Source organism: Ixodes scapularis, unplaced genomic scaffold (genome assembly GCF_016920785.2).
Source record: "Ixodes scapularis isolate PalLabHiFi unplaced genomic scaffold, ASM1692078v2 PGA_scaffold9__187_contigs__length_104089568, whole genome shotgun sequence".
NCBI classification, from domain to species: domain Eukaryota; kingdom Metazoa; phylum Arthropoda; class Arachnida; order Ixodida; family Ixodidae; genus Ixodes; species Ixodes scapularis.
In genome coordinates, this window is record NW_024609884.1 from 58,400,420 (window position 1) to 58,426,723 (window position 26,304).

The window sequence follows — 26,304 nt, forward strand, 5'->3', positions numbered from 1 at the left end:
ATATAAATGTTCCCAGTAATTAAAATGTTTATATTATTTTTATAAATATATAAATGTACCCAGTAATTAAAAATTTACCTATTTGTATAAATGTAAAATTTAAGTGTTTTAGTTTTCTTCATTAGCAAAGTTCAGTACACCCCCAACTTGTCAAAATTGTTGCCCCGTGTGAACTGGGAACGGGAAAGGCATTTGAAGTCCGACTGGGAATCGCTCCAACCAGTTCCTTCCCTAACTGGTCCCAGTTCACTCCATTCCCAACTGGGAGTCAAACCAGTTGACTCCCAACTGGGAATGGTTCAAACCAGTTGACTCCCAACTGGGAATGGTTGAAACCAGTTGACCCCTCAGCTGGTCCCAGTTGGACTCCTATTGGTCCCAGTTCATTCCCAGTTGGTACCAGTTAGTCCCAGTTGAAACCAGTTGAGGTGCCAACTGGTCCCAGTTAGAAATTTTCGCTTGGGTATAGTGATCTAGATCTGGGAATTGAAGGCTCTGTTTTGTTTGTGCTCTAAAAAACTATAGACCAACATGCAGCCCTGACGTCACGCAGCTGCGGTGGCGCTGTCGACGGCACTGCGCATGCGCAGACGTTTCACTTCACGCGAATTAGGTTTCTGCGCACGCGTAGTGCCCACACCTGGTGTGGGCAAGTGTGGGCTTGTTTGTAAACAGCGTGTCAGTCTATAGAACACCTTCAGTCTTCCGGCTTCACTGTGTGGTGCCCTGCAGGTGGTGTAGTCTTGATCTCGGGAACCGGCACCAACTGCCTGCTGGTGAACCCGGACAATTCGGTGCACCGTTGTGGTGGCTGGGGTCACCTCCTAGGCGACGAAGGATCAGGTTGGGTATAGTATATATTGGGTGGTATCCAAGCATAGGCTTCTTTCCATATCTGCTTTCTGACGATTTCCAAAGGTAAACTTTGTCTAAAAAGTTGCTTTAAGATAATTTTTTTTTAATTGCCTTTTTTAAAAAGAAAAAGAGCAACATGATTTTGATACTACGAAGCGTAATTTGACAGAGCCGTACATGTCAACTTCCTCTCCACTTTTGCTCTTATGCCTCTTCGCAGCGCGCGGAGGAGAGTGTGTGACGATACAAGGGAACGGGTGTACCTCTCCTTCATGCTTTTTCCCGCCAATGGGAGGCTGAGAGAGTGGCTCCTATCCTGATGTCACTATGACATTGGCCTCAAAATGGGAGCCATTTTTGAGCCAGCGTGCACGAGCGAATGAGATTTCTTTGAACTATGCGTCCCACGGGGTAAATATTGCATTAAAGGGCAACTCCGCTTCATTCTTGTTTTTGAAAAAAAACAATGCAGTCCTCTTCAGTATCATCTAAGATGACCGGAGGTCAAATTTTAGTTGTGTCTAAATGTTTCTTAAACAGTCTGGCAAAGTTTGCAATTCGCCAAGTTGCCGAAATCGGCAGACTCAAATGGGCAGATTGAGGCGCAACCAACAGCGCAGTCAAGGCTATGGCCCCCTTTTGCTTGTTTTTAGTTCTTCGGGCAAGCGTAACAGACGACGTCGGCAACGTTTCCTCTCGGCCCGCCTGCGCAGCATGCTTCTTGGGAGCCATTCAGCCGCCCCGTCGTAGTCCCGCCGTTACCACCGTCTTTCACGTCACAACCGCCATCATTGTCTCACCGTTTGCGATTATTGTCTCCGGTAGTTTCGTCTACACTATAGACACTATGTGCACAGACTTATGCCGCAGTTGTTCAGACATTGTCGAATGTCGTAGACACCAAAACAGGGTGAAGAGTGCGGTGCAGACGACACTTGCGCCTGGTACACGCCCGCCCCAATCCAGCCCGTCTTAGCGTAGAGGAGCACGTGACATCTCGAACCACGTGATAGCCATGTTCTTGGTGGCCCGAGGCCAACGTTGTTGGACGGGGCCGAAGATTCAGTTTCGATTCCTGCTCGTGTTTAAAATTAGATTTAAAAATATATATCCCATTTTTCGCGAACCAAATGACGTAGTGTCTTTTACTAGGGCTTTTTAGTGCGAAATCACTTTTTTCCCGAAATCTTCGGACTTGAGCGGAGTTGCCCTTTAATAGATTTTAATATTTTCTTTCGGGGAAGTGCGTCTTACGACACATGTGGCCTATCCAGGTAGCATTTAAAAGTTATTTTTTTACCATGCAGTGGTCCCTGTTAATCCTTTGGATCATCTCATTGCAGTGTCCAGAAAGTTTTGCCAAGAAAGGTTAAGAACAAACATAACTATCATGTTTAGAAGTTTCAGTCTTGGATTTCTTTACAACAGTTAGTGCCCTTTTTACATGCAACCTTAGATTGTGGTGCAAACTAGAAGCACTGCCATTGTCTGACGATGGCATTAAACGTTTCGCAGTACCGAAACTCTCACTGTCATTGGAGCGTGTCAGACATTGCAACACAGAAAAGGCAGTTTTGTGTGCCTTCTTCCTAAACTCACACTGAAATTGTTTTGTGCATTTCTGCAGTATGATTAAAATATAAAATTTGAAGTTCAAGCAACAAAACAAACTTCCTGAGCAGAGTCTCACTCTAAGCCGCTTCTGACAAGTGTCACGCTCGTGTTTTCATGGTCCAGGCTACACCATCTCCGTACGTGCCATCAAAACAGTTCTCAGTGAGGACGAGGACTTCCATCCACCAAAGTGGAGCGCTCAAAGGATCAGGGAACTGGTCAAGGAGCACTTCAGTGTAAGCATTTAACTAGGACTTAAAACGATGTATACCAATATGTTCTTCATTGCTAGTGTAGACAGAGGGAAGCATTTTTGGACTGCCATATATAAGCTGCCATGTTCAAGTTAGTCCTGTTCCTTGCAGGTGGAGGACATGTTTGCACTTCTGCCTTACTTCTACTCTAACTTCGACAAGTCATTCATTGCGGGACTCTGTATTAAGCTGGCAAAATGTGAGTATTTTTTTTTTAAAGTGAAGTATTGATAGCATGTCTAGGATGCACCTCTGACTCGGTGTGCTTACCGTGTCTCATCCACTTGCTTTCTACCTAGGGATGTCACAATTGCGCATTGTATCAGTTTGCCACAACACTGTCATTGGTTCTGGCAACTGCCAACACATTGGCCAATGGAACTGGGAGACGGCAGACTCCTGTTCAGCCGTGTCCGGCCTTGACTGGCTGACGGAAGCTTGAGCAGTCACAGGTTTGGATGTTGTTACGTTGGCACAGGCCATGTCCATATGTCTGCTGCACTTATACAACCAACTGCACCAGGATTGTGATGAGCTGAGCCACATCTGGAAGGCCCCAGTGACATAGTTTGCTTGCTGCCTTTTTGCAGGCACTCCGGTGCATGGAAAGTGTAAAACGCTAAGCACACCAGTCCGACATGCGTTGTGGGCACCCTAGTATCAATAGCACTGCTGTCTGATTGCTAGCTTAACCTGATTTGTATTCCAAATGCACGTCACTGTGTCAGTGGCCCTTGAAGGAGACCAGCTGAGTCGGCACCTCTTCCGGTTGGCGGGTAAGGATCTTGCAGACCACGTGGCTGCGGTCGCTCCTCATGCTGATCAGGTGAGCGGTCACATCCTTCGTTTGGTACGATTGGCTTGTAGATCATGTGCACTTGAAAAGTGTATCGCTGCATACTCGGGCTGTGCACCGACGAAGATTTTTTATCTGATTATTGGGCGATTTGTTGTGTGAATTTTTGAATGCCGTATTTACTCGAGTAATAGCCGCACTGTTTATGAACGAGGCCCTTGCGTCTGCTTTCCCGCAAAACATATATACAGCCAATCATCGCGTTGCGCATAAATTACATAGCGAATACTAGATCGAGAACATGATTCTTCATACAAATGCAATCTTCACAGATGGTATCTTCACACAAAGACGTTATCTGTCCTGTAAACCGCTGGAATCATGCTGCCTATTGTGGTGATTGGCAATTTGCGTGCTTCGCTGAAAAGCAAACCCTCAGGTTTTCTTCATAAACAGTGCGGCTATTACTCGAGTAAATACGGCAATAGTTTCAAATAATACGCTACTCATTACAGTCGAACCCGGATATATTGAATTCAAAGGGGATCGTAAAATAATTCAATATATCGATAATTTGATACACAAAAATATGTTTATTTCCGCGCGTCTCTGCTAATACCGAAGATTGCAGCAAACCAGACCTTACCAAATAGAGCCTCTGAAAGCCACTAAATACAGTAGAGCTTAGTTGGCAAAGATCACAAACACTGCGGCGTTTACGCGATGGTGTTTGCGATCGAGCGCCGACAACAAAGCACAAAAAATATTTAAAAAAAAATGAAAGACCGAAAAAAGTGAGCCGCATGAGAAAGAACTCTTGATCCATGGAATAAAGTTGAGTAAGCAAGAAAAAAGGAAACCTCACTACATCCAGGCCACAAAAAAAGAAAGGCAAAAAAAAAGGCAGTGCAAAAACTGCAAAAGAAAAAGGTAAACAAAAATTAGGCATTCAAAGTGCGCTTGCTCATCAGTTGTTGTCAACACACTCGACAAAGACTTTTCTTTTTTTTGCCTATTTTACTTTTGGGGCTAAGGAGTCGCGCAGCGACAGCGGTGTTTGGGGAGAGAGCGCACGCTACCGTTCAAGCACTCTTTGCCCTTCCCCTTGCTTTTGCCATCCTCCCCTTTTCTTTCTTTTCCTGCCCTTTCGCTGCGTATCCCTATGCGCGTATGCTGGCTTGACGGTCTGCCAGCCTCGTAACGCGAGCTATGTGCTTGCCGCCGGCGCGGCTGTGCTTGCTTTGTTCGCTATATCGAGTGACCCCGCCATGGGAGGCCATGGGAGGCCATGGGAGTTTGATACAGAAAAACAACGCTCCTATACTTTTACATATGATTTTCAAGGGGATGTTTGGACTGTTCGATATAAACAATAATTCCAATACCCAGGTGTGATATAACTGGGCTCAACTGTATTGCGTTGTGCAGAGTAAATATTGCATTAATGTTGTTCTTATTTTTAGGGGGTGAAAATGCATTTTTGACATAATGAAGTGAATTGGATTTTATTTAGACACTAGGTCTAGGGCAGTGGTTTTCAACCATTGATGTGTCGTGGACCCCTTGGGGCACCAAAGTGATGGGGGACCCCATGCCAGCGGGAGAAAGGAAAGTGTGTGTGTGCGTGTGGGGGGGGTATAAAATAAGAAAACTAATTGCAGTGTGAAAGAGTATCCTTTACTGTTAAAGACAGAAGTGAGAAGCATGAAGTAAAATGATCGATGGATGAATGGCTAGATAGTAAAGGCTGTATGTACTCTTCATAATGGGCTGTAGCTCGCCCCACCTATACTCTGTTCACCCTTAAAGGGGTACGGAAACAAATATTGAAATATTCAAATTTCATTCAGGAATGAGTCAAATGACAATCACACGTTTGCATTTTGAACGACTGGCTATATTTTTCTTTCCGAATGGTGCACTCGAGCAAGCGCTCCAAGAGAAGCGAACGGAGAGCACGATGCATCATGGGATATCCGGCGCAAACAAAAACAGAAAGAAAAGATTCCCCGCATTCGTGACGTAGCAATGCTGGCGTGGTTATGAGCTTTGCCGTTGGTGGTGTTGTCAGCGTTGTAGTGGTGTCAATAGCCTCAACGAGTTACAACCGAGCCGTTCGGAGTACCCGTAAGGTGGCGAGCGTGTGGCTGGCCCAAGGAGCACTGGCCCAAGGAGCATTAGCTTCCACAACACTGTCAGCTTAGGGCTGAACGGGGTAGGAAAAGCAACTTTTCTTTGAGTTTTAAACGACGGGCTAATCTTTTAGCGGGACAATGGCTGTGTCCGGGTTCACAAACGAGGGTCCGAGAAAGAGGGGAGTCCCTCCTTTCCATCTTCTTGAACTGTTTGGTACAATGCGCGATTTGTGAGTTGAGGAGGAAAGAGAAAAATGTCAAAACTGCAAAGAGCGGCGCTGTTCCAAAGGAAATTGCTACGCCATGACTACGTAGCAAGTTCCCCAACGTTGCTAGATTACCTCCCAAATAGGCTCCACATGCATCCACCAGGTGAACATTGAAAGATTGTTTAATTAGCTTTAAAATTAGTTTGCTTGTGCCTAGCGAACTAAAACGGCCGCCCGTCGCTTCTCCTGTGGTCGGATTGCGCCCGCGGCGAGCACATAGACCGCCAAGCCAGCACACGCGCACGGGGATACGCAGCAAAAGAGCAGTTGTAAAAAAAAGAAAAAAAGTGGTGGATGGCAAACGCAAGGTGAAGGGCATGCGCGCGCGCGCGTAGGGAGGGCAGGATGTTGCTCGCTGCTGGAATGGTAGCGTGCGCTCTTTTCCCGAACACCGCTGTCGCTGCGCGACGCCTTAGCCCCAAAATAAAATAATTTAACAAGAAAAAAAAGCCTTAGTCAAGTCGAGTGTGTCGACAATAACAATTGAGCAATCGCACTTTGAACGACTTGAGGCCCGTTCACACTCTTGCAACCGAGTACGACCGAGAGAGACCGAGACTTGTTAAAACCTCTTAAAATTTCTTACGACGAGAAAACACACTGGCACTCTGGCGCTTCTATGCGGTGACCCTGGAACTGCATTTCACAAGAGCGAAGGTTTTGCGGTATTTCCGAGGTCAAATGTGCGTAATACCTATAAGAAAAGTTTGTTTATAATGTTGACAAAAGTTTTTTCAAGGCAAGAAAGAAGGATAATGCGTGAGAGAAATAGAAAATATGCCGGACCACCAAGTTTACACTGCTACCCAATAGATGGCACCAGTGTGTCCTCTCGTTGTAAGAGGTTTTAAGGAAACCAGTTTTAAGAGGTCGCAAGAGTGTGAACGGGCCTTTAGTTTTGTTTACCTTTTTTTTTTTCGTTTTTTTTTTATTGCTTAACTTTATTTTATGAATTGAGTCTTTTTTTTTTGCGGCTTGCTCTTTCTGTTCTTTTATTTTCTAAATTAATTTCATGTTTTGTTGCCCGCGCTGTGTTGAGGTCGTGGCCAGGTGTAAACGATCGCAACCACCGTCGCGTAAACGCGGCGGTGTTTGTGATCTTCATCTAAGCTCTACTGTATTTAGGAGCTCTTAATGGCTTTATTTGGTAAGGTCACGTTTTTCGTGGCCTTCGGTATTAGCAGAGACGCGCGGAAATTTCAACTGGAGCTTAAGTTAACATATTTTTGTATATCAAATTATCGGTATACCTAACTATTTTACGGTCCCCTTTGAATTCTATATTATCCGGGTTCAACTGTAGATCTTTCACAAAGCATGCAGCACTGTCCACAGGAAATGCTGACGACTGACTGTATAGAACCAGCTGTGGCAGACAACAGAGTTGACCTTGGAGGCAATGGAGGATTCGCAGATGGGCAACTGCACTGCCCTCTCCCTCTCTCTTTTCAGTGTTATACGGTATACTCCCTTTACCACTAAGCTGACAGCACAGTGGAAGCTATGCGCTTGCCGGACCAATGGACCGCCTTCCTTTCATCAGCTGACCCCGCTCTTTGCGCTTGGTATGGGCATGAGAATGATCATGTGACGAAAGACAGATGTTAGACTGTTCCAATGAGCATGTAGCATCCACCACACTGTCAGCTGAGAAATTAATGGAGTATATACAGAATGTTTCTGTGAAAGACTTAGAAAATCCCTAAATGCTGTTCAAGGTAAAAAGAAACTGTGGGAACAAGCTCCTAGCCTTGGCAGACGTTAAGAATTGCAAAAACATACTAACAAGGTAATTAACTAAACTTTACTCATTAATTTTTTTAATAAGTTAAAAGAAACATGGTTCTACTGAGAAACTTGCTAAGCTACGCATTTTAAGAAAGATACAAGGCAAAGGCAGCATTTTACGGCGTTCTGAAAAAAGAACTTGGTTTGGACGCGTTTCTAGGTTTTTGATTCTTACCGGAGTGTGCCTCTGCGTTTGGGGTCTTGCTCCCCAGTGGCCGAGCCGCGCAACACACATGTGCCATACTTCCTTTCATCCTACGAGGGAGGCGAGGCGCTGGTTTCATGCCGCGACCACCGAGGAGCAGGACCGCGGGCACAAAGATGCGCTTCTATAAAAAACTGAAATCTAAAAATGTGTCCAATCTAAGCCTTTTTTTTTTTTTTTTAGAGCGGTGCTGTTAAGGTTTAATTTCTTTAGTTTCGTGTCCGTCGCCAAATAAATGCCGACACAAAACTGGACAGCTACCGCCGTCACTCGTAGATGGTGGCAACCTTTCTAGCCTTTCCACTCTGGTTTTCATCAGAGTGGAAAGGCTGAATTTCTCTAGGCGTCGTCCTAGAAGTCGTCCTTGAGGTCGTCCCAGACGTTGTCCTTGAGGTTGTCCAAGAGGTTGTCCTCAAGGTAGTTCTAGAAGTCATTCTTGTGGTCATCCTAGATGCCTTCCTCTAGGCGTCGTCTTGAGGTCGTCCAAGAAGTCTTCTTTAAGGTCGTCCCACCATAGTACAGCTTCGCTGGTCTCCCTTCACCAGAGTGGAAAGGCTGAAAGTTTTTTTTTAGAAAATGTTGTTCCTGCCCTACATCTTTCTAAAAATAGTTGATTTTGTGGTTTTCGATAATGTGTAGCAAGCTTCTCAGTGGAACCATATGTTTATTTTCACTTATTAAAGACTAATTAGAAAATTTTGGTTAATTATCTTGTTGATTAGTATGTTTTTGCAATCCTTGACATCCACCAAGGCTGGTAGTTTACTCCCGCAAAGACTTTGCTTTCATCTCTAACAGCATATTTTTAGAGATTTTTTAAAGCTTTCGCAAAAACACCCTGTATATATAGATGCTGCAGGGGCAATGAAGAGCATACAGGACCATAATTCACTGCACGCTTCGCACACAGCCTATTGGAGTTTACGCAAAAGGTCTATTGAGACCTAGCCGTGGATGCAACGTACATATCATCTTTCTCTCCGCTTTTTTTTTTCCTTCCTTGCCTTTTTTTTGGTGGGGAGGGCCGAGTTGTGGAGATGCAGTGGGTGCATATTTCTTTGCGGTCCTTCCGACCAAAGGGAGGCTTACAAAATTACTTCTGTTTTGACGTCACAGTGACATTGACCTCCAGTGGACCTTTTCCAAGTAGCGAGCGCCTTCTGAGGAGTTGTCTGCGAATTGTCTGCGAACTGCAGAGGAAGAGCAGCCCAACATGCCTCCGCCCGTCAGAACACACTGGCATCGTGCCGTTGTATTGGTTTTCGGTGCTTTTTATACCCCATACTACCGATATTAAAAACAAAGTGTCAAAATAGACTAAATACGCGCGCAGATAGATGGTGATAGTATTGCTGTCGCCATTTTCGCAGGGCACCGCGTCCCGGTGTCCTGCGAAAATGGCAACAGGGGCAGTGTACGCATGCGCAGAAGCATACTGGAAAAAGGTCCATTAAAATTAATTTTTGAGCTGACGCGCGCGAGCAGACAAAATTATTCCAGTCTTAAAATGTATGTTGCAGCGTAAATATGAATTTTTTGTTTTTCTTTTTTTGGGGTAAGTGAATTTTTGTTTTATCCAGGCAGTTAATGGAAAAAAGAAGATTTTTGGGAGTCCAGTGTCCCTTTAATTCCACATAATTTAAAGGAGGTAACCTACCAATGAATTGGTCGGTGACCTCCGACGTCCGCTAGAGCCGGTTCTTACAGCAAGTTTCCGGTATTCTTTTCAATACTGTGGATGGTGCTGTACGCCTTGTAAAAGGTGTTTTGTGGCGTAAATACTTTATAAATTGTCTTCGAACGCAAAAGTGTCAAAGCAGTCAATTTTGGCTAATTTTACCATTTCTTTTTTTTTTTAATATAATAAAAGTTTCAGTCAAATATCTTTGTTGCTTAAATACTAATAATGTGTTGATGTCTACAGAGCTAAAATTGCAAAATATCTGTGCACTCCCTCGTGCTAGTGGTACTCTTTCAATTTGCGTTCCATAATGTGATGGTCTCCCACGTAGGCTCTGCGGCTGAGTGAAGGGGGCCTGCCCATTGTCTGCGTCGGGTCTGTCTTCAACAGCTGGGAGCTGCTGCGTGAAGGTTTGTTGCTGTTTACATGTCCTACGCCTTAAGCGTACAAATTATGCGTCTAAAGGGCCTCAGACTTCTCAACCTTTGGGGGAATGCATTTAAGGTTAGAGAACTGTTGAGGCTTTTTTAATGCGAAAGCATTAACTGGTTCCATGGAGTGAACCGACGGCATCAGCTTTGAAGCCGCATCAAATGGCACCTAAACTCCCCTTTCCCAATGGAGCGAAGTAAAGCCGCGATCTGATGGATAGGCTCCCATTGGCTGGCGTGCGTCATCAAGGAACGAGGCTCCCAGTGGCTCTCGTGTGGCGTAGTTCCAAAAAACTCCACCAGAGAAGCCCTCTCCATGGCGGCGCATCGCACGCAGCGGCCTGGCCGCCGGTAAGAAGTGCGGCGGTGCGAGCCCGGCCGCACAGCCCGCCTGGGCAAACTCCGGAGAGGCTGTACGGCCGAGCTCAGTCTGGCGAGGCCACTTCGCGAGAGCGCGCACTCGGCCGGCGGCCGGCGAAACGTGGCCGTCCACGCCGCGACGTCGCAGATGAACTAAGGGAGCGGAAAAACGACTTCATGCTTTCGCATTCACTACTCGTAAGAAGTGCTTTGGTGTCCTCAGACTTTTTTTCTCAATTGCTACGTCGTGCGCCACATTTCTTTAAATAATTACACTCGGAAAAGAACACTTTTTTTTTAGTTTCCACACTTGCCTGCCGTCGCTGGCTTTTCTGCCCGTTTCTTTGAACAGCACGCTGCAGCGATGTGCCCTCGCTTCTGAAACTTATGACACGTTGAAGTTTTGAACTTGCACGAAGTTGGAAGATGCTTACCGTTACAACGGTAGCAACTGTCTTTTTTTTCATGAGTTGAGCTCTTCTCTGCACTTGTGTGCACACTGGCGTCGCCGTCCTCAACTGTCTTTCGATCCTCGTTGATAAGACTTAGTTTTTCGTCACCAATTGTAATGACATGAGCCAGACACATTGCTGTCTAAGCCATGACTGGTAGGTTTTACTTAGCTTTTTTGATAACATATGTATAACAGGGTTGACAAACGAAAAGATGGAAGTTCGTTGAGCCTAGCAAAAACAGTGAAACTTGTCACTACATTGCAATATACAAGTGTGGCTACAAAAGGATGTTGTTTATTTAGAAAATATGTGTAGACTTTCATCCGCATGAACGCCTTGGTGCCTACTTTATTATCCAAAAACGTAGGATACCTGCTACCTGTGGGGCATGTTCTCCGTGTCCTCCCTGCTCCAGAAAAGCAGTCGCTTAGGTTTTACGTCTGCCATCGTCTCTCTTGCCACTGTCACTTTACATATCATTTTTTCTCCTCCTAAATGGTGAGGGAAGTGCCTGCTTTACTTTTATGCACAAGAGGTATACAGATGACACAACCTACGAATGTTCTTCAGATTTGTTGTCTGCGGCCCTAACACATGTAGGGACATAAGGGCAAGTGGCCCATTTGTCTGGAAAGCCCTGAAAATTCAAACAATTATTTAGCACCCAGGTATTTTCTCTTTCTTAGGAAGGACAATCAACAACAGACAATAGCAAAGTTCAGAGTATATCTCTGGCCCAAAAGCTTTTTTTTTTTTTGACTTGCATTTAGAAAGCTTATTTCCAGAATAATAAAACTTAATTCATGTATTTACCCAGGTCATTCCCAGACTAACTATCCATAGTCTGGACTGCACGTTTCTATATTAACGAGGCAGGAATTTTATGGGGCGGATGCGTGCCTGAAAATTTTGTCTATGTAGAGGGGTGTCTGTACAACATTATCCACGAGGGGCGTACCATATTGATTTGTACATTTTATTTTTTTGCTGCAGATACTGGCCACACACAGGAGGCCGGTACCTGCAGTAAAATCGCCATACGGCTTGTCAGACGAAAATCAGTCCACTTCCAGCTGGATTATGGAACTGGAAATGAGGCAGTCCAGCTGAATTCCAGCTGGACTGCCTCATTTCCAGTTCCATAATCCAGCCAGCTGGAATTCAGCTGGACTGCCTCATTTCCAGTTCCATAATCCAGCTGGAAGTGGGCCAGCTGGAATTCAGCTGGACTGCCTCATTTCCAATTCCATAATCCAGCTGGAAGTGGGCCAGCTGGAATCCAGCTGGACTGCCTCATTTCCAGTTCCATAATCCAGCCAGCTGGAATTCAGCTGGACTGCCTTATTTCCAGTTCCATAATCCAGCTGGAAGTGGACCGATTTTTGCCTGGGCTGTCAGGTGCTTAGTTGTGCATGTGTACGGCCCAATCTGGCCCCCAGTGGTTATCACCTGTTCGGGGTTACGAAAAAAAACCTCAGAAGATGCCATTTCGAAGTCCCTGATGAGCTGGGAGCAGCCATCCAAGCATGGGTGTGATACACTTCTAAAAACTGGCTTTGGCAGGGTGTGGAAAGGCTCCCACGCAGGTTGTGCAAGTGCATTCGACTCCAGGGAGAGTCTGTCAAGAAGGTGGACATATCTTCCGACCTGTTAGTGGCCTTTATCTGCAGCAAGAAAATAAAGTGTAAATTAATATGGTATGCCCCTTGTAGTTGCCAGTAGTTATAATTATTAATTTCTTATTGTTGTTTAAACAGTTTCAACGTGTAATAAATTTTGTTAATGTGACTATTTTTTTTTTTTTTGGTAGAATATACATACCGGAGGTATATTTTACCATTATATATTATGGTCGGGCAGAGATGTTTGTCATTAGGTCGTGCTTTTCCTAAAAACTAAACTAAGTAGGAAATAAATAAGCTTCTACCTGTGCTTAGCACACAAAATTAGTAGAGTAGATAACCGAGATGGGCCATAACTAAACTTCTTATATCTGCACAATAAGCACACAAAATTACAGTAGTTTGGATAATTTCATCTACATCAGATAATAACACAGAAAATTGTAGGCCTAGTCTACTCTAATCAATGAAAATTGTGCACTTTTCTTTTATCTCTATCTCTAATGCAGTGTTGGGTAAAGTACATCTAAAAGGTACTTCAAGTAAAGTATGAAGTAAATGAGGTGTGATATACTTTAAGTAAAGTATTAAGTACACTGGGTACAACATACTTGAAGTAAAGTACTATAAATACAGTGTACTTTTAAAGTAAAGTACAAGTATTTTAACACCATCTTTCATAATGCCCTTTCATTTCCCTATACAGCGATTTTTAACTGGTATGCATTGCCCAGGGGTAATAGCGGCAAACTTATTTGATAGTCAAGTGGCCACAGAGTAGTTATTTTCAGGAATGGAGCCAAATTCAAAAGTCCCTCTTCTGAAACTGGCACCTCTTGCACTGGATTGTTGCACCTAAGGGGGTTAAATGTACTAGGAGAGAGCATGACGTCAGCCCCGTAGCTTCCGCAAGCAATCCTCTCATAGAGGAGTGTCCTCTCCTTAATGAAAAAAAGACGACAAAAACAGTGAGTGTGCAAATGAGCTCGTGATAATTATTCATAATGTGACACTTGAGATTGGGATGCGAAAAATTTAAGGAACTTTCAAGAAGAAGGAAAAGACAAAATGTATCAAAACATTGTGACGTTCTCCTCTGTTGTCTTTTACTTCGACTTGAAAATTTAATTTTCCTGCACCGCAGTCTCAGGTGCTACATTATGATTAATTTTGCTCTCCTAATATTTTAAAACTCCTCGCTTGCACTGACCGACCGAGAAGTAGCGGTGCGTCATCTGTTCACGGAGCGATGCGTCATCTGTTCACGTTTCTGGTGAGAGTAGAATATCCCTCCCAGTATTTCTTCGGAGTTGACAAAGCATCATCTCGTGATACAAATTTAACAAAACCAAATTTAGGGAATGTACTTTGAAATCGGGAATTGTACTTTCCTCGGAAAGTACCAGAAAAAAATACTTTAAGTAGGGTGCAAGTACATACTCAGAGAGTGTACTTCAAGTAAAGTACAAGTTTCCTAAACATACTTGAAGTAGTAATTTAAGTACAATGTACTTAAAGTATCAATAGTGACAGATGGGCCAGTTGATACATGACTTCTTTTGACAAAATGCGCCGCAAGACAGGGACAGAGTAGGTAAGACAACACGAAACACTACTTTCAACTGAATGTTTATTGAAACAACACACTATTTATACACCCAATCGGGCTTCTTAAGTAAAAATTCAAATTCCTTGTCTGTTAGATGCACTGACAGGGCACTTATGCATCTGTCCTCCCCCTGTATTTTAATGTTAAATGACTCGAAGTACTTAAAGTACTTTCCGGGAAGTACTTAAAGTACTTCCCAACACTGCTCTAATGTGTGTTGTACGAATGCTATCATTAACCATGCTGATATCAGCGCCACTGCATGTGCTGGGGTTGGCGTGAAAAGAATAAATGTACACTGAACAATTACAACACATCGTCTGTGGTGTGTTTTGGCCTCTCATCCCTGGCTCCCTGTCTTGGGCAGTACAATCAAGCTCCGTCTTGTAGGTGGTACAAAGAAAATCGGAGCAACAGGGGGAAAGCAGGCGGCGTGCAGCCTCTCCAGCCGGGGGGCATACTTTCTCCCAGGTTTCGAGGAGGTGCTCTGCCCCAAGGTCCCCGAGTTCACGCTGCTCCGTCCCACCGTCTCTGCGGCCATGGGCACTGCTTTCTACGGCGCATGCCACATGCACCACAAGATGCCCTTCAACTTTAAGGAAAACGCCAGACAGCTGCACCACTTCAAGCGCGGCGCCCAGGCTCCGGCACCCTAACTGCTGCAGCCTTCTCTGCATTTCGACTTGGCTGCCCAGGGACTAACTGTGTCGGCCTGTATGACCTGTTAGCACTTCTGGCATTGGAGTGTCTATCCTCCTCCGGAATCAGTATTGGGGAGGGTGAATTTATATAACTTAGCATGAGCTTTAGGTACTAGGTGAATGAAAGGAGGAGGCAAAGCTTCTGGCTTCAGGGCTGTACTGTGCAAGACCTAGCTCCCGTGCAACATGCATCACTGGGCAACCCTGAGATTAGAGAATTGAACTTCCTTGGTTATCCATATGCTTACTGGTATTTTTGATGGATATATCCACCTTTGTCTTTCAAGATCAGTGATATAAATTAAAGTTGTTGTTTTTTTATCGTAATATATTTTTTTGATTATAGTCCACACTTGGTGTATAATGTGCAGGTTTGAATTTCGACTGAAATGGAGTGTTTTTTCTTAGATATGTCCGCACTAAGTTCACAGATGTTTTACTTAGGGGGAAAAGTTATGTGCATTATGGTTCCCCAACGTCTAGCATTCCACCCTGGCTATTGTAAAAATATGGATGTAAGTTTGTACTGTTTTCATAGTTTGTATTGCTTCCATAATTAATATTGTTTTAATAGAAACGGCAAATAGTGTGACCACCCTTCATGTGGAGAGCCAATTGAAGCATAGAAAGAAAAATTCCTTGCAAGTGACAAAATACAGATGACAATAAAGCTGTGTGACCTTATTTGTGCTTCATAATTAGTCAAGGTCATTCCATGGATATTTGGCTATCTCAAATGCATCCTCATGAACACTGGATGATTGAATGTCCTTAAAAAGGCATTGTGGCCAGAATTAAATGTATGGAATTGTCGAAGTGACATCCCTATATTTTTTATTGAAAACTGGTAGCCATAGTTATATTATGGGCCTTAGACTTTCTGGTTTTAGCCGAAAAACTCTGATAAACATCCGCTGGTGTCAAAAACAGAATATCAGTTAAAACCAAAGAACTGCAACTTCTGTAATATTTTTCCCCAAGCGAAGACCGTTTAAAGCCCTTCTCAGACGTTCCTCGGGCAGTCGCATGAGAACTAGCTCAGTTAGTCGGTAACCACAGATTGTCACAATGTCTTTGTTCTATTCCGGTCAGAGCTAAACTACAGTGTTCGAAACTACAGTGCAGATTCAATCTAGGGAAAGAAACAAGAGCAACTTGCCTTCCTTGTGGCATAAAAATATTGCTTGAGAACAGTTAAATTTCTGTCAATTGTGCAGAGCAGAAGGGTAGGAAGATACAAAGAAAATTAAAAACTGCGGCCGTTGAAGAGTACTCTGACCAAAACCTGTGCCAAAACCTGTATCCGTGGTTTGAAAGAACTGTTGCATTATGATACAAGTTTGAAGCGTTATAAGGGTGTGTACAGATTGTAAATTGAACTTGCAATCTCACTATGCAAAAGCAAAAAAAAAAAACAATGATGAAGAGTAGGAGTGGACTCTCAGAGTGCTCCCTGTGTCCACCCCTACTCTTTGTCCTCGTTTATTTTTTTGTTTGTTTTTTGCCACTTTTATGTAGTATATATGTACCAACTAGCTAGCCTACTTGCGCATTCTGCTTCACCCTTAGTTTTTCATTCATTTTTCCACCGATAATCACCGTTTCTAGCATCCGTGCAAAATGAATGGCCGAAATACAGAGATATTTTTTTACATAAATGAACAGAAAAACATCCGGCAATTTTCATTATAACTGATCGAATACTGGAAAATCTATGGCCTATCTATGTGGGACCATCTGGTGACCATGTAAACTCTGTAGTTGCCATGAGCCGGGTTGTTATGCCATGTGGATTGCCTGAATAGTATTACTTTTTTGTGAACGAATGATGCTGCATGTGTGTGCAAAATGTAAACAAATGTCCACTAAAGAGTGGGGAAGGGACCAGTTTTGGATTCAACTTTGCACCCTTCCTTTTACATTTTATGAAAAGGTGACTGCAGTTATACTTTCGTTTCAGCTTAAGTCCAGATGCAGCCGACGCTACGAGCTAATGGGACCAATCGGAAAGCTTCAAAAGCTCACCATCATAGTGTTTGTCGTGTTTCAGTTCATGTTCATTCATCAGGCCGAGTGACTTGCGCTTTTGACGCTTCTTGATTGGTCCCATTACCCCATAGCGTCGGCTGCGTCTGGACATAAGCCACTTCCAGCTTGATTGTGGAACTGGTCCCAGCTGGAAATGAGGCAGTTCAGCTGGATTCCAACTGGGTCCAGCTGGAATCCAGCTGGACTGCCTCATTTCCAGCTGGGACCAGTTCCATAATCCAGCTGGAAGGGGACTGATTGGGACATGAAATATATGTTATGTTGACTGAAAGTAAATCTAAAGAGCCTATGTTTGTGGTAAGATTTATTTTGTTGCAGTTCTTGCTTCTAGAACAAGTTATTGGACTGGTAAAATAACATGCTTTAAACATCTTTAGTGATAAATTGGTAACTTTTTTTTTTTATGCCACAAAAGTGCTTACATTGTGATCAAGAATGGTGCTGCTTCTGGATTCATTGAACAATGAGGGTTTTTTTTTTTTTTTTATTTTTTATTTTGGGTCTTGTTTTGCTAAATGGTTCAGTTGTCTCTACAAAGCAGAACTCTTGACATAAATCAAAGATAATTAGGCTGGCTAGCTCAAAGAATGGAGCAGGTCATAATCAGCATCTGGTCACCAGTCTTGTGTGCTAGCATTCCGCATGCTTCTGGTGCGGACAGAGCGCTAAAGTTCATTGTATTTGTGCACTTTGATCAAGCCAGTCCTGATAGCGCTACCTCTGATAGATATGCATAGGAAGTTTGTCTGAACTTTCTCAATTCATATAGAACAAAATAAAATTAAGTTATGTATTGATTAGTCTCTGAACGCATTATTTGACCAACCCTCAAATCCTGGCAGACATTTACATGAACTTATCGTAATTATGTGCATAGCTGAAATGGGGGAAAATATCACATTGGTTTGCCGATTGGAAGGGGCTGGATTTCAAAGCATTTTTTATAAATGGTGAAATATGTCGATTGGCACAGCTTAGGCAGTGGTGACTAGTGCACTTCAGGGACAACGTGACAAGAGGCATATCCTTAATTTTTTACTCCAGTGTGCATGGTGGCAAAGTAAGGATGAACACCTGTGCTGTCATTCCAAGCAAAGAAGGAGATCTGGAAAGTCGCAAGTCTGAAAAGATTGTGGGCATGAGAAGACAATAGGACATTCTGAAGGTCCAACCACAGAGCAAGCAGTAAAGAAACAAGATTGAATCCGCTCACAGATTTGCAGGAGCTTTTTTCTGAATCCATGTAAGCTGTTGAGCTTTTCTTGCATCCAATGTTTTTGCAGTAAGCTATGTCGGGTAAGCTTTTCTCCAATTGGCTTTTTTTTTTTTTTGTGCATTTTTGTCTTGCGAGTTTTTCTCCGTGCCACCTATTCAGCCTGCCATATTAATCTTCGATTTTTCTATTGGAGTAATCTTGCATTTTCATTGTGGCTTTGCTTTGTGCTTTTCCTCCTGCAACAATGTATCTCTTGCTCTTATATTTTTTAAAGGTTTGTTTTAACATGCTACAATTTTTTTTTTTTTTTTTTTATTGTGCACGTCAGAGTTGGGGGTGTCACATGTAAATGAAGATAAACTAAAATGTACATTGCCAGGTGCCAAAGAACAACCAATACTAAAATTGGCAACTGTAATACCCAACGATGTAGGTCAGGCTGAGCATCGATCCTCATCGCTGAGAAGCGAGACACCTAAATTTATGACGGAGTTTACAACATCTGCTCAGTGTAGCAGAGTTCGCTTCTTTTTCTCTACTCCACACCTTTCTTGCTGTTAGAGACCACAATAGCTGGGCTCATTGTATAGCACACAATGTACCAACACAAAGGAGTTTCTTATATCACAATGTGACGAATATTGTTAAGACCGGGGACGGACACAACAATGTTAGTGTTTGTCCCTTTCTTCAAAGTAGACTGGGTAACGTTTGTAGATCATAATCTTTGTGCACATTTTTTATTTAGATATACGAGGGCAATTAGTTTTAATTATTTTATTTTCTCCCCCAATTGACTATAGAAACTTGACACATGTAAACAAATTGATAAAGAGGCTATATATATTACCTTTGCTATTGTTTCCCCTAGGATTTCCTTGCCTTTTTGAGGGTCTTTGCAATATGTGGAATATTTGCGAGAGTGCTATACTCCGTTTCACCTTATGTTGTACCGCAGCGAAGGCTGGAAGCGCGAGCTCATAGCGTTGACAGCTGCCCTTACTGCACGAGAGCTTGTGCCGCCGAGATCTGCCCCAGAGCAAGGAGCTTGCGCTTACAGCCTTTCCTGTGGTACAACATAAGACGAACCGGAGTATAGAAAGGTTTGAAGCACACCAGTCTAGACTCATATATTTTAGGTTATTTATTTTACTAGATTGTAATACTCTTGAAAATGATCACATAACAAAAAAAAAATTTAAAAGGATATGAATGTGCACTTATTTTGAAGAATTTTTCATAAAATACACCTGGAACATGGTTTTCCAGGTGGCGGCACTCAGTTGGTCGAATGGTGTTTTAGCGAACCAAGTCCTGCCCCTGACTTTTCATTGAGTGACACTTTAGCGAATAGTCGGCCACCGCGAAGTGGCATGTATGGGTGGCCAGGTGTGTTAACATTTTTATAACGAACCGCTGCAGACTTACCACGAAGCAGCGTGGACGAAGAAGAGGTGCGTGTGGGTTAACACGTGCCCCAGTGATACGTCATTCGCTAAAACGTTAATTCGCTCAAATGACCACTGTTCGCTGAAACTTCATTCGCTCATGTGACATGGGCATTCCTGGATATGTCTGCCGTATTGGCTCAGTATTTTTTTCTACTTGTAGGCTTTACACCAAAAAGTGTTGCTCTTTTTTAAATGTCAACACTTCGATATGAGAGGTCATTCACATATGAGATTAAAAAAAAAAAAAAAATCTGCTTCCGCTTCTTAGCGGCGCATCGCAGGTGTTCACCATGTTCACCCTCCTCATATGATGCGTGTACACAGCTACTGACAGTTAATTTTCTTTTTCTTTTTGGCATTGTTTTATTTTTATTTTTTTCAATTTTAGAGCGCAGCTCTTAGGTGCTTGTTTCTCGGTTGAGCGGCATCGCCGTCGGCGTAACCGCGTGCATTGCATTATGGGACGTCACAGTTTCTCTGCTAAATTTAGCGGGTTAAGTTTCCCGCTAAAGTTAGCGGGAAAATTTTCCCGCTAACTTTAGCGGGAATTTAGCGGGGAAATTTTTTGGCTAACTTTAGCGAGAAGCGTTCCCCGCCAATTTTAGCGTGGAAATTGACGTCACGTGACTCACTTCTGATTGGTTAACTATTTGTTTAAAGCGAAAAATGGTAAATTCCGCCATCTTGGAGGCTGCTGCTTGTCTGGCAACTCTGCTTGAAGCGAGAAAGGCTACGCCAAGGCGTTCGTTGCTTGCAAGGGGAGGCGAGAGGAGGAAAGGCACACGGAGCAACAGAGCGGGCGTCTGCTCTCGTGCAGGCAACATTGGTGCATATCCTTTCCCACCTGGCCTATGTCTCTTTTAGACTTAGGCTAGGTGGCGCAAGCTACTGCCCGTTACAAAGGGTATAGCCATTAACATTTATCCATCCATCCAACCCGCCCCCTTCCTCAGGGGCCGCCATTAAATAACAAACGCTCTCCGATTTTTAGTTGCTCTCACCCTCACTCACTAGAGCCTCCCTAGATGTACCCTGTTAACCTGGCGCCCTCGCGCGGTCGCCACGAGCGGTGGATAAACGAGAACGCTCCTCAGTAAATCACGCGCTACCCGTTTTTAAACAGCGTCCCTCTACACCGAGCTTCCGGTTCTCTAAACCGAGCTTCGATAAAAACGTGCCTGTTTTATCGAATCATGACGCAGCGCGTGCTCAATGCTTGTGCGTTACGTAGCTTTGCGGCTTTCATTTTCATTCATATGCGCCTGGAGGACACCGTGCTCGAAAGTGACCGGCAGTCCTACGCAAATGTGTACCTCTTAAACCAGCGAACTGTGGTTGCACGGCTTTACTCACGTTGCACGTGTTTTCACAAATTTAATTCAGGCGGCTTTCTCTCTTCCTTACTTTTTATTTCCTCCTTGCCGTCTTACCGTCGTCCTGGAACATCGTCTCCGCGTAGATGGCGCGGCGCGTCTCTCGTTAGAAAGAAAGAAAAAAAAAAAAAAAAAAGGGAAAAAAAGCAAAGATTTTTCTTACCGGAGGTGGACACGGGGACTACGTCACTACATAACCCTGCAAGTTTTATCCGCATTAATGCTGCAGCCTGGATTTAATCGGTTTTAACAGTTTTCCGCCTGTCGTGTCCTAGTCAACGGATGTCCCCTTCATCTTAGAAGTCATCGTTCACCGCACAGCAGTGCTTCGCCGTCGTCTTCAATAATGACGTTAACATGGGGGTAATGTGGCGTTTGCATTCTCGGTAAAATTTTATTGAAAAATGTCGTTTCTCGGCTCTGTCGAGAAACGCGCGTTTTCCTTGTTATCGTTTGATCTTTCTTTCGCGATTTTTGTGTTATCGTTCGCAACTCATCGAAGCGTTTAACTGCTCTAGTCCAGGCACGGCTTCGATTTTGCCAGACTGTTCAAGCACTCGCCTTTCACGTTGTTCCAGAACGTGCAGATCTACCGTTTTTTTTTGTTTTTTTTTTCCGCGGTGTGTGCGCCGATTTGGCCATTTTCGTGTTCAAAACCTCGAAGGTTTTGCGATGGTGTGGCTAGGACTTCCTAATTGCTTGCCCGTTCGTTGTGCGTGCATTGATATCCGATCTCGGCTTGCTTCAGTGCGCCGCCATAAAAAAAGTAAAAAAAAAAAAAAAAAAAAGCTTGTTTAGGTTGCGTTTGTTGGGGTAGCAAAGGCATGAATGTCCTTAACCGGCCTTCAATTTATGAGTCATTTTGCGGAAGCTCTCTATGTTGTAATGAACCGTTTACAGCTGCACAACAGTTGGGGAAACCTTCCCGCATGACCTTTGTTATGTCTAGCGTTAGAGGCCAGGTGTTTTGAGTGGGAGGTTTGCTTCTGTTTTTACGACATGGCGATGTAACGGCGTGCACTTGCATTCGCGGTTGTTCAGTTAGATTTCTTCTGGTCAAAAGCCATGTTTTTTAAACCGGCGCACCATATATGCACAAGAATATAATAAATAAACTCTTTAAAAAAAAAAAGAACTTAGAATTAAGCATTTGTGTCTAACCATTGCAAATTCATTATTTCATTTTGGCAAGCATCATTGTCCACAAGGAGGAACATACATTTTCAGTACAGGTAGATACTCAAAACTGGACAGAGGTAGTAATTAGATACAACCATCTGCAGTGAAGACGGGCATGGGCCCGAGGACACTTAAGAAAGTGCCTACAATGCATGAGTCCTTGTACAAACAAAAGTATACTGCTGAGCTAGGCTCGCATGCCTATGCCTTTGTCGTTATTGCAGACATTTGTAAGATGGAGTATAGGCGTCCATGTCTCGGGGGTTTAGGAATTATGCAGACGTCCTTGTTTCGGGGTTGAGATTCTAAGGTCACAAAGTCGGTGGCGTACGAACTTGTTTTTGAGTGAAGAGGCAAACCCCCTCCCTTCCCTTCCCCCTTCCCCCCCCCCACAGGGTGGGGGGGGGGGGGGGGGGGGAGGGAGGGAGGGAGGGAGGGAGGGCGGTGCCCTTGGTTTCTCTTGGGCGTTGCCGGCCAGTGTTTGCCCTGCCCTGTGGCGGCTGTTTCAGGGGGGGGGGCAAAACACATGCTTTGCCCCCCCGCTCTGAGAACTGGGGGGGGGGGGGGGGGGGGGGCGCCCCGGTTGGTACGCCCATGCACAAAGTATACTAAAGTGGCGAAATATGCAAGTTGGTTCATGACTTATAAAATTAAAAGCTCTAACAATAGACGAGGATAATAAGGGAGGCGAACAGTATGAGCGTTTACTCTCGACTGAACATGTATTGAAAAACAGCTAAAGCTAACAACCACTGATAAAAACACACTGAGTCGCCTAATGACGTTGCCCATCGGCATGTGTCCATAAAATCTATCTGCAGTTGAGAGTAAGTGCTCATCCTGTTCGCCTCTCTTATTGGGCTTCGTCTATTGTTTGTGCTTTTAATTTTATAAGCCTTGAAGTATGTTTGTGTTGTGTTTGGGTGCTCCCCATCACCTCATCTGGAGCTGCTTTGAAGCTTTAGCTGTGTGTAGGAGTTTCGCATCTGCATCTATTGATGATGAGCTTGCATAATGCCATTTGTAATTATTATATGTTGAATAATAGCATCCTCTATTTATTGGCTGCATGGAACACCAACAAAACTTGTCATTGCTATTGGAAAACTTGTTAATGTTTTTAGTTGTAGGTTTTACGTGGTGGCCACCGTTTACAACGTTGGTCACTTTGGTATTGTGTGGATGGACTGATGCGCCAACTACCACCCTTTGTATTGAGCGGTAGCTTGTGCCCGATACAAAGGTGTTAAAATACCAAATGCTATATTTTGATGCAAACAGCTGTTCTTTAGAGTTAATATTACACCTTTAAAGTTCACATGCCCACATGCGAGCTGCGAGAACAGCTGGCCTGTGCCATGTCCATGCCAGCTTCCTTGCGTGCAAAGAATTGGTGGATGAACGTGAAATATTGGTGCAATGCCCACTGGCATGCTTGCTCTTTAGGATACAAAGGTTTGAGGGCAGGCTGGTTCATAGGATGTGAGCAATGCGACAAGGCTCATACTACTCATACTCTTGTGACTATGAGTCGCAAACTGAGCAGTTTCATCGTGTGGACAGCCACAGGCAATGCATTCTTTGTGTGTCCTTGAGACTTGATGCAGATGTGTGACCCTCACAGTCATTATCTGTTGCAGGTCCCTGCAGTGAGCAGTGCAATGTTTGCCACTGGAAAGCTCTGCGTGCATCAGATTGTTTTGGCCATGTGGCGCAGGAAGCCGATCCTGCTTTTTGGAGTGCTTCTGGTGGTCATCCTTGTGGTGTTGCTCCAGTATAGCTCGCTGGGCACCACCAACGTCCGCCCGGAGACTCTGCTTGCCTCTCCCATCGGTATGGCTGCTCCTGTTCCTGCGGAGCTGCAGTGGGCTGGCCAGCAGCAGAGGCCTGCTCCTGAACCAAAGCCCCAGCTCCCGGCTGGGGCCCATTCCAAGGCATATGTGCCCGAGCTACGCTTTGTTCACCTTGACCTCAAGGGCGCACCACCGAAGGTGGCCTACATGAAGCAACTGTTTCCACTGCTCCGGGAAGCTGGTGCCAACGGGCTTCTGCTGGAGTATGAGGACATGTTCCCTTACCACGGCTCACTGGAGCCAATCCGCGCCAAGAATGCTTACACCAAGGCAGAGATTGGCGAGATTCTGGCTGCAGCCAAGGAGAACAGCTTGGAAGTGATACCACTGGTACAGACTTTTGGACACCTGGAGTTTGTGCTCAAGCTGCCCGAGTTTAGGCATGTGCGCGAGATAGACGAGCACCCGACAGCCCTGTGCCCTTCGCGCAACGAGAGCTTTGTGGTTGTGAGCACCATTGTGGATCAGGTGCTGGAACTGCATCCCAAGGCTAAGTGGCTGCACATTGGTTGTGATGAGGTGTTCCATATGGGCTATTGCTCACGTTGCAGCCATCGGGACAGGGAGGACCTGTTTCTAAGCCACGTGCAGCGGGTGGCACGGCATGTGCGGGAGCGGCACGGCCGTCTGCCTATCATCTGGGACGACATGCTGCGCCAAATCAGTGCCGAGAAACTAAAGCCCCTGGGCAAGTTGGTCGAGCCCATGGTGTGGTCGTACGTGAAGGACGTCTACCGCTTCATTAGCTACAACAACTGGGGCACGTACAGCGAAGCATTCGAGTCCATTTGGGCAGCCAGCGCATTTAAGGGTGCCTTTGGAGAGACCCTGACAGTGCCTAATGCCCGCATGCACCTGGAGAACAATGAAGGGTGGCTAGAGGTCATGTCTGAGCAGCATGCCAAGTTCCCTCGCTTCCGAGGCATAGTGATAACTGGCTGGCAACGCTACGACCACTTTGCCACACTGTGCGAGCTGCTGCCTGCTGGTTTGCCTTCGCTCATCCTCAACCTACTGGTGCTAACCAACGGGGCTTACAGCAGCGATCTCCAGGGAAGGTATCACAGCCTTCTAAAGTGCACCCACTCGCGTTCTCCTATGGACCTTCAGAGCGACCCCTTTCTCTGGCAGAAGGGATACGGATGTTTCTTTCCGGGCTCTGCCGTGTTTCGGCTCACCCAGACGCACAGTGAGACAGTGAAGAAGGCCCAAGACTACATCCACGATGTGACGATCGGCAAGGCTTGGGTCACCGACTACAATGTGCGTCGCAACCTGACGCTACCCAGCAGAGTGGACCAAGTCCTGGAAGACCACTCGTCGACACTGTACAGCCTTACATCACTGGTGCACCAGGCACGCGATGTGCTACGCGAAGTCTTTGACGAGTACACCGTGGCCGAGTGGATCGAGCAGAACATCTATCCGTTGGTGCTGCGCCTAGAGAGGCTCTGGAACGAGGCACTGGCGATCAAGAAGCCTCGCGTGTGGCCCGTGCGGCCGCTCGAACCCCTAGCCGACCTACGCCGCTTCAACATTGGGGGCGTGTGACCAACGCTCAGGACTCTGGGCACGTGTGGGGGGGCAGACAGAGACTGGGGAGGACTTCCTTTTCTTAGACAGTGGGTTTTTAGCAGGTCATTGCATCATACCTACTGTAAGCATCTTCACTCTTGTTAATACATGGCCAGCTGTTCCTGGCCCTCTCTGTAATGTGCTCCATGTTTGTGTTCACCGAGTGTCTGTCAATAAAGCCTTTTTAATTTAGTCCTGTCTCTGTTTCACTGGTTGAGCTTCCAAAGGTATGGAACTTGGTCGTGCCCTCCCAGAAGGGGCCACAGATCTAGCATGGGAGTACTTGGCTTTCGCTGATGAGAACGAGAGCACAGACGAAAAAAAAATTGTAGTCACAATGAAGATGTTCTTGTATTGGGGAAATAAGTCCAGAGAAGTATAAAATTGCTCTGAGGATCAACATTTAAAGGGGTGGCGCAATGATTTTCACACTTTGGCAAATTAATTGTGGGAATCTCTGTGAACTAACAAATGAAAGACAATACTTTTTTTTTCCCCCGTGTTTTATTCAAGGAAATGAGAAAATGATATGAACACGGCTGCAGATGGGGAAATATTGCATTTTTTTCTTTTCGGCTGCACAGCGAAATTTCAGTATTTTGGGGGAAGATGTAAGTTTTCTCACTTTTGTCAAGATGAACAATATAAAAAATACAAGTTACAAATTCTTTCAACAATAAAATTTGTAAAATCAACAATAAAAAGAGTGACAGAGAGAGAAAGTGTTTGGAAAGGAAGAGAGAATCCTGTAGCCGAATGGGGGACGTGCTAAGTGTGAGCAGAGCCGTATATGTAGAGAGTTTGGCCATTCGTTGGGAAGTATAGGAGACAAA

General features: G+C 44.7%; 2 protein-coding genes across 3 annotated transcripts in view; both read left to right on the top strand.

Annotated features, from left to right (window-relative positions):
• Nucleotides 1-17,228, top strand: part of LOC8032442 (N-acetyl-D-glucosamine kinase) — a 33,805-nt gene extending 16,577 nt beyond the window's left edge. The window contains exons 5-10 of the mRNA XM_029990970.3: nucleotides 733-843; nucleotides 2,593-2,705; nucleotides 2,835-2,922; nucleotides 3,452-3,549; nucleotides 9,929-10,007; nucleotides 14,546-17,228. Coding sequence (XP_029846830.2) covers nucleotides 733-843; nucleotides 2,593-2,705; nucleotides 2,835-2,922; nucleotides 3,452-3,549; nucleotides 9,929-10,007; nucleotides 14,546-14,730 — 674 coding nt within the window. The 3' untranslated portion in view covers nucleotides 14,731-17,228. The remainder of the gene's footprint in view (nucleotides 1-732; nucleotides 844-2,592; nucleotides 2,706-2,834; nucleotides 2,923-3,451; nucleotides 3,550-9,928; nucleotides 10,008-14,545) is intronic.
• Nucleotides 17,229-20,731: 3,503 nt separating this feature from the next.
• On the top strand, nucleotides 20,732-25,663 carry LOC8032440 (hexosaminidase D). Of its 2 annotated transcripts, none has more exons than XM_029990971.3 (2): nucleotides 20,732-21,227; nucleotides 23,761-25,663. In XM_029990971.3, the coding sequence occupies exons 1-2, from the start codon at nucleotides 21,211-21,213 to the stop codon at nucleotides 25,445-25,447; spliced, it is 1,704 nt and encodes a 567-aa protein (XP_029846831.1). In that variant the 5' UTR covers nucleotides 20,732-21,210; the 3' UTR covers nucleotides 25,448-25,663. The 2 variants fall into 2 exon arrangements, with proteins under 2 accessions (XP_029846831.1, XP_002410001.1); XM_002409957.4 differs by having other exon boundaries at nucleotides 20,975-21,227; nucleotides 23,684-25,663.
• Nucleotides 25,664-26,304: the final 641 nt, after the last annotated feature.